Below are 8,589 nucleotides of genomic sequence, written 5' to 3' on the forward strand. Positions count from 1 at the left end.
AAGCATAAGCCATTTTACTCTGTTTTTCTTCTCTACTCAGTAGCTAAAGGCTTTCTGTGTAAAATTTCAAGAAACAAGTAGGGTCTAGTTTCCAAATAACAGGAGCAGCCAAGAAGTAATTCTGGTTTGATTGTTGTTTCAGCTAGCACTGCAAGAGTTTTATTAGAACCACCTTCTTTTTCTTTTGCCATTTAATTTTGGGGGTTTTATGCAAAGTTTTTCCCCTGCCCTCTCTGTGCTAAATGGTAAGAAGAGTTTCTTGGCTGCTTCTCTGCAGCTCTTAGTTGCAATTAGCTGAGGACTGCTGTCCTCTGTGGATGACAGTAAATGTGCACAAGAGACCGGGACTCTTAACTGCTGACGTTCAGCTCACCTTGCAGTCAGCCAGCTCATTGTGCAGGTGACACCATTAGAGCATTTGCTTACTGACACATCTTGTTTTTAATAGGTGAGAAACCTCAGCCTCTGAAGACACCCAAGAAGAGGAGCTATGGCAGTGCATTCAACCCTCCGAGTTCCATAAATTTGCCGGAAAATGATTCTGCGGCCACCAATATTGATCCGAACGAGGATCACAATTACAGTGCCAGCAGCATGGGTTCCCAGCGCTGTGCATCCAGGTCCAGCGTGTCTTCCTTGTCCTCCCTCGACGAGGTGTATGAATTTATTTCCAAGACCAGCCATGACGGGAGTGATGGCAGTGAAGGATTTCACAGCGAAGTGGATACAGACGTTGACTATGAAGATGATCCTCTTGGAGACAGTGGCTATGCATCACAACCTTGTGTAGATACCTCTAAGGAAAGTCAGTCTAGCAAGAAAGCATTCGAGGAATTATGTCAAGAAATCGATGAGGAGTTGAAAGAAGCAGCGGGGTCTCTGCTCCACCTTGCCGGCATCCAAACGTGCTTGAGTTCCTTAATAAGTACTGCAAAGACCCACTGTCACAAACAAAGGAAAAAATAATATGTTTGTCAGTGTTGAATATATACATATATTTTTTTTAATTGTGGCAATACTCTTCTACTTTTACCCTTCACAAGGGAGATCAAAGCCATAAGAGGACTCACTGCTTTTTTTTATTTTTTGGCGCAAACTATAATTTAGCCATTTATTTTTAAATCACCACCTAAAAAGAAAAATAGAATATTTAATCTTCTCAGATTAGAGATGCATGACTTGTGAAAACCTGAAAGCATACTTAATGATCACTGTTTATTTTTTTTCTTTTTAATAGTTGACTTTATTTTTTTTTCAGAGATATGTTTGTTCAGATGCACACTGTGGATCATATTTACATCTCTGCGGGCCCCATCTGCAGAGGTGAATTTTGTTCTGTCTAAGGGCTCTGACTTCCATGTAAAGGATTAAAAAGGAGGTGAAAAAAGAAAGGGGGAAAGAAAAGGTCCTGGCCTTGGATGCCTCCTTCCACCTGTCCTCTCTTCACTTTTTAGACAGGTCCTAGTGAAAACACTGGTGATGCAACTCTGAGTTGCTGCATTTTTTGGCCTATCTGACAGAGTGGCTGAAAACCCGCAGGAGCTGCTTTCAGCAAGATACTAAACACCCCCTGGAAGAGTGGGATAAGGGGTAGCTGAAGTGGGTACCACCCACAGTTGTTTTTTTTTTGTCCCTCCTTCCCCCAAATCTCCTGTGTGCAGCTCAGATTGCCGAAGGAACATGGTTTGTGGTTTTATCTTAAGACATGTTGTGAGTTTTTTTGGGGTGGGGGATTGTCCTTTTCATGCAGATACGTGCATGCCCACACATGCCTTGGATGTGGCCAACAGTGACAGCTGCTGCCTTCCAAGTCAGATGTTGTCTTTGTGTTACCACCACTGTTGAATATGTAGTACCTACACAGTTCTGCTACATCTACCCTTCTGCTCCCCTGTACCGGTTTGGGAGGGAAAAAAGAGCCCAGTAGTTGTTGGTGGTGACAATTTAGATGAGGTGGAGGCTTTAGTTGGCAAACAGCTGCTGAAAAGGGAATGTCCTGCTGCCTAATCTGAGACAAAATGGAATCGCTTCCTTTTGGATCTCTGAACCCTGAATCCATAGAATCATAGAATATGCTGAGTTAGAAGGGATGCATCAGGATCACTGAGTCCAACTCCTGGCTCTGCACAGGACCCCTAGGTCCCTTTCCACGGCACTGCTCTCCAGCTCTTGTTCCCCAGTCCATACACACACCCAGGGTTGCCCATCCCAGGTGCAGAATCTGGCACTTGCCCTTTTAAACTTCGTGCAGTTGACGATTGCCCATCTCTGATTTGTTGAGGTCCCTCTGCAGGGCCTCCCTGCCCTCTGGGGAGATGACAGCTCATCCCAATTTAGTGTTGTTGGGGGTTTTTTCCCCTTCCCCCAGTGTTTGCTGGTTTTGTCACATGGACTGTCCATCCATACCTTCTGTTTCCCAGATCACTGTGCCTTGTGCTGTTTGAACCCCATCAGCCTTCTGCCACATACGGGGCATCCAATGGGCAAAGCTTTTGCCTTTGGATGTGCATTGAGGCTCAGGAGGACCTCTGTTTTGGGAAGAAGTTCCTTCACAATTCATTTTGCAATAAGAGAATCTTTTTATAGTTCCTAGACATCCTTCAGCCAAAAATGTTTTGTGGTATGTTGAACTTTATCCCTATTGTTTTTTCCTTTTAAAATCAGTGGTGATTGCTTACATCTTCCTGTAGATAATGGCCTTTTTTTTTCTTTTTTTTTAATTTTCTGTTCAAAAATGGACAAGCAGTTCAGTTGGAGTGGGTTTTAACATTACTGTACATACAAGGATGCCTTAAGTATGTTGCAGAATCGTATACAGCTATTCAAGGTCATCTTTCCTGTTGCTAAAAGGTAGCATGATGTGCCATAAACGTTCTCACCAACGTGAAGCTATTGCTTCCAGCAGGTATTGGGCAAGCTGGTTGAAAATTAGGAGCAGAGCCACCTAGGAAACCAATGTCCACTGTGGAGAACAGTGCTGGATTCAGCCAAAAGTTAACCTTTCCCTAAGGGGGTGTTTTCCTGGCTCTTTGGAAGCCTTTATTAGACTAGTGTGGGGGTTTTTGCCCCTTTTTTCTTTTATTTCGTATTTGTCAGTCTATTCATGAATACTGTCATAAACTGTTTTAAATACAAACACAGCCATGCTGCTGAAGGTCTGTTGCTCTGAGGGCCCATTCCAGTGCCTCTTGAAGACAACGGTGGTGCTCCTGCTGACTCAATGGCTGTTGGATCAAGCCTGAAATATTTGAGGTTCTTTGTGTTTTGGAATTTAAAGCACAAACCCTAGGAGAAAAAAAAAAGTGTGGGGGTTTTTTTTTCTTTTTCCGATTACTTCAGTTTTAAGAATTATTTGTTTTATTTCTGGAAAGGGAAGGAAAATACTCTGCTTCATTCCTGCTTTGTGTGAACACCTGTTAGCCTATACCTGTAGCAGAGCAACGTCTGCAGATGTGTATGTCTTCTGGCTATCACAAGTGCTGCATTAGCCAATTAGATCTGATTTTGGATGTGTTACTGATGGGTAGTAGGGGTAAAACTTGCGATTTAAAGGAAAATGAATTATCAACACGGTGATTCTTTGGATTTCAGGATGTGAAGATGTGAATGCTTGGTGGAACTGCTTTTTGCTCATGGGTTGCTTTTGAACTTTGATGGAAAACTGCAAAGGGCAGAGTTTGTGTCAATGTGAAAACCAAGATTCAGATACACAGAAATACTCTGTAGCAGCCTGGGATTTTGCTCAGTGCCATGATTTCAGTTTCATGCTGTTGGAAAGGGGTGCTGCCTGGCTCCTGCTGAAGGTGGTTGCAGCCTTTCTGTAGCTTCCAGTGAAAGCTGGATCAAAGTCCAAGTATTCTAGAAATTCTGCGGTCGTAGTTGGCTCTGTGTTTTGATTTGGTTCTGCATTTATTTTATGCCTCAGATAAAATTGGAGAAGGTTAATACTGACTTGGAGTGTGGCTGTGCTGCTGTTAACCCTGAAGCTGGTGATAATGACTTCAGCATATCTGAGGAGATGGAGTTGGGATGCTAACAGTGCATTTAATTACCATATGCAATGACCAGTAAAAACCAATTACTAATCAAAGTCAGCAGTGAAAGCTAGCTGCATCCATCCTTACAGCTCTTAGCCTGGGAGAACTGGAATTCTGGAAGTGGGGAAGCAATCATAGTCTTTCCCTGGGACACAGAGCAAAGCTCTTCATGCTTTGCTGTTTTCCCTTTCTCCTTTCAAAGGAGAAGGCAGACAATCTGTGCCCCTGACCTGTTCCACTGTGTTGTCCCACACCTCTGCCTGCACGTTTGGGAGGCAAAGGCCGAAAGCTCAGATGCAGAGCACCCCTCTTGGGAGTGGGAGAAGAGCTGTCCTTCCTTTCTCTTACATATCTATTGGGTTTGGGTTTGTTTGCCACCTCAGCCAGAGACCCTGGTGTATATAGTATAAATGGAGTATAATTAAAAGTTATTTTGATTGTTGGGCTTTGGGTTTTTTTAGTGACATATGTAAAACGTTGATGCCAATGGTTGACTTGGATACATTTTGGCAAGAAAAGTATTAATGAACCACATTCAGTTCTTTAAATGCAGTGAAGAAGTGTATGAGACTTTTGTACCTGGGAGGTTGCTCTGTTCAGGGTAAATCTGATGTGAATACTGTACAAACCTATATTGGCCTTCCAGATTCCAGTCCTAAATACTGATTGGCAGAAGTCACATCAAATGTTTTAAAATCCAACTGTAAAATGGAAGTTGTGTGGTTTGCAACTTTTCATCAACCTGAAAAGTACAAGCTTTAATTAAAGCAAAGTACACTCATGCACGTGAATAATGGTGTGGTCAGAATATTTATTGAAAAGGTAGAATATTTAAATGTTGCACCTGCTATTTTATCTTAAAGCACATTCTTCACACCTAACTGCCAGTGCCATTATCAAGTCTGTTTTATAAGTGTACATTTCTTCAAATTAAAAAGTGCATAATTAAAAGTATTATGTTACTGCCATATAGTGATATAAAACATTTTATAATTGCCAATTCATTGTAACTATTATTTATTTAAAAGTGAATTGTAAGAATGCTTTCTGATCAAATGAACCAGAGTTGTTTTTAAACCATTCCCGTTAGCTTGTTTCTAATGTAGCATAAACAATGTCCTTGGGTTTGTTTAGAATAATTTTGCCAGTAGGTGACCAATTCTAACCCTTTTTCCTCCGGTTTAGTCCTTTACCCGTTTTAAAGACGATTTACAGAAGTTTAGTTTTTTGTATGCTAATCTCTGTTAATTAAAATGTTTATAAATTTTATTTTTACCAAAGAGATGCAATTCATTATGACAAAATATTGCAGAATAAACTTTGTTTTATAACATTTGTGACTTTTCTGCCCACATTTTTCATTCAGATGATCAAAGGGGCTTTTCTAAAATAAACAGCATTGCAAACAGAAAGCGCTGTGTTCTCTCTTTATCTCCAGACCCTGGTTCTGGTCTCAGACGGTGCTGAGTATTCCACCTTCCCATTTAAACTTCTTCCACGAGAAGTGGACCAGTGTAAAAAGCCAAATGTGTGTTTCATTGAAGGTTGGTTAAGATGTTGCATGCATGTGGAAGTCATCTGTAAAACACCTACCAGTCCATAGCAGGATTTGCTGACAGTCAGGTTCATCCATAGCTGGCCCATAATAATTGAAGAGCATCTTTTAAGGCCAAGATTTTACCCTTTAACCAGGAACTTAAAGAATGTTTTGATGTGTTAGAAATTGCTGAAACACTACTGCATAATATTTTGCCCTTCTGTGCAAAGCATTTGTTTAAATAGAAATAACTTGAATCTTTTGCTGATGAAACCGTGATTATTTACTGTTCCGTGTCCATACTGCTGTGGCCAAGTTGCTTGGACGATACTCAAAAGATCAACAACCTAATACAGGACAGGTAATTTAAAAAATGTGTCCCTGGATAAAGCTCCATAGGTCTTCTTGGGGTTTTTTTCAGTGTTTACTTTCCCTACATACGATTTTTGATATCTGTCAAGTCTTTATCCAGAAGGCCTTATGGAAAGCACAGAGGTGGGAACGCACCCTCTTCACTAGCAGGAATGAAATGCTCCCCATCCCACTTTATACATGCCTCAGCTTGCTGCTCCTGGGCCAGCTTTCCTCTCAAATGCACACACGTGGCATGTGCCATTCCAGTGCCTTCCAGTGCCTGAGAGGCAGAAAGACCAGAGAAGGGAAACAAGATGTGACGTGATGCTTATCTCTGTTATATGCAGACATTGGTCCACCTTTTCTATTTTTATTTGTTTAACCTACTAGTATCACTGAGTTAAGCTTGCTCTGTAGAATCTGATGACAATACAACTTTCTCAATACTTGAAATGATACAGTAGATGTTAACAAAGACTTGCTTTCATTGCCATATCAAATAAAATTTAAATCACATTACAGAATACATAAGTGCTATTAAGATATTTGATTTAGTGTTCATCTTAATATACTGATAAGAGAACAACTGCTCTAATTAGCTTGGACAAAATCACAACTATGTATCATATGTTAATGATAACTTTCTAATTGTTATTCTCTGTATTATGCTGAGAACCTTGAGCTCATTGTTAAATTTCCCAAGAGTGTTTTCCTCTGTTATGGCTTTGCTGAAAATTACCCTCTGTATGAAGCCACAACTCTCAAAATAAAGCATTAACTGAAGCAATTATGCACTTACACCAGCTGTATTTTAAGGACAGTTGCTGAGGAAATACTTCTTAGATTAGATTTATTTTGAAAAAATGGCTGTCTAAATTTGACACAGAATATGGTTACTCTTTCACAGATTTTGAGCTTACAGGTACCTGTAAGTGTTCTTAGTTTGAGTAGTCTTGAGTAAATACATGTAGCTGTGAACATCTGGTGTGCTTAGAGGTAATCACATCATAGTCCAGCAATGTTATTGTGAACTTCCCCAGCATATTTAGACATAAAAACTCTTCCTTGTTTTTACCCACAAGGTTCATTCTCCCCTCTGAGATGGCAAAGCAATATCACCTCTGCTTGAATTTTCAGTCTTCAGATCAGTTGGATTTCTTTTTCTCTCTTTCTTCCAGAAGGCTGTCCTGAAAGCTGCCTGCTCTTACCATTATAAACTACTTAGAGCTAATGTAAAATTATTAACTGCTGTCCGCCAGTGTTAGTTTAAACAGCTCCTCGTTAAACACCAGCGTGTTTATTTTCCTATTGCATCAGTACAAAAGCAATCATTTCCCTCCTTAGACTCTTGACTTATTAAACAAACCAAGATTATGTGCTTTCCTTTTGGAAGACATGATCTTCATTCCTCTTAACCACTTTTCTGTACATCAATTCCAGTTTTAATTCAACCTGCCAGCATGTACATGAGAAGAGTGAAAACCACTCTTGTAGAGTGCTTTTCTTTGAAATCTGGCCTTAATAATTCCCTGCCTTTGCAGCACTCTTGTCTGTATGTCCTAGGCTTGGCATGGCCTTTACCCTGTCACATGCAGTTGACTAATCCTGTTATCAACTAATGTGTCCCTATCTTTGTTCTCCTCCATCACTGCCAAGTGGTGAGGCCCCAGTCAGCAGAAAAAGTTCTTAGTTCATGACCTGGAAGTTGATTTAATGAGATCTGTCATGATTCTGACTCTTTGTGATCCCTCCTGGTAACCTTCCTGCTCACCAGGAGCTCCTTTTTGACACAGTCTGTCCCAAAAAAGGAAGGTCTGTGCTCTTTCAATGATCAGAGAAGGACATCTGTATCTTAAAACTAGGTATGTCTACCTTGTGTTGCTTTTATGCTGGTTGCCATAATCCCCATTTCCGTGGTATCTTGACTTTCCAATGCTCTTAATGGTCGGCATACTAGATTGGACTGAAGACCCAGTTTCTGTATCCAAAGACACTGGTAGCAGTTAAGCATTTGGGTATTTTCATGCCTAGAAATGCAGGTTGGTCTCTATCAGACCAGAAACACTCACACTTACATGCTTTGAAGTTGGCAGGCAGGCACTCAGAAAAATTCTGTGGGTGCCTGTACCAACCTTAACACAGCATCACGTTGAAAAAAAGATTTTTTACCTCAAAGGCTTTTTTTTTTTTTAATTTAATTAACTTGGTATCTTAGTTTCTTACTAAGATCCAGTAGGTTCCCAGTGGTTTTAAATGCTAAAATTAGCACAGCAAACTAAATTTCCAGTTATTTTCGGTAAGAGTACATTTTATTCTCTCTCATAAGCTTTGTGCATGTTTTCTGAACTGCTGGTGGAGGTTTCCATGCTCTGAATACAGTCAGAGCTCCCCAAATTGCAGCTTGTATTTTGCTTTGCTTTTGGTGCTGAGGAATTTGAAAAAATGACAAATCCACCTGTTGAGTTTGGCTGTGCTGTGGTGGCTGACACGACCTGCCCTTTCACACAGACTCTGCGAGCCCTTTCGTGGGCCAGGTAAGGAGTAGGCAGAGCTGAGCCCTTCCAAAACAAAAGATGTTCCCTTAAATCTCCAAGTGGCTACACAATTCTGGGTGTGATTGTGGTGGATGCTACCTTAAAAAATGATGCTGTCGTGCTGCAT

The 8,589-nt window shown here is 40.7% G+C and overlaps 1 protein-coding gene across 5 annotated transcripts in view; it reads left to right on the forward strand.

Moving 5' to 3' along the window:
• The window catches only part of FOXN2 (forkhead box N2), a 34,554-nt gene extending 27,843 nt beyond the window's left edge, over nucleotides 1-6,711 (forward strand). For all 5 annotated transcript variants that reach the window (XM_039378694.1, XM_027723646.2, XM_027723649.2 and 2 more), the window contains exon 6: nucleotides 449-6,711. In XM_039378694.1, coding sequence (XP_039234628.1) covers nucleotides 449-966 — 518 coding nt within the window. In that variant the 3' untranslated portion in view covers nucleotides 967-6,711. The remainder of the gene's footprint in view (nucleotides 1-448) is intronic.
• Nucleotides 6,712-8,589: the final 1,878 nt, after the last annotated feature.

The sequence above is a fragment of the Pipra filicauda genome, unplaced genomic scaffold (genome assembly GCF_003945595.2).
Source record: "Pipra filicauda isolate LSUMZ 115617 unplaced genomic scaffold, ASM394559v2 scaffold143_size2779998_pilon, whole genome shotgun sequence".
NCBI classification, from domain to species: domain Eukaryota; kingdom Metazoa; phylum Chordata; class Aves; order Passeriformes; family Pipridae; genus Pipra; species Pipra filicauda.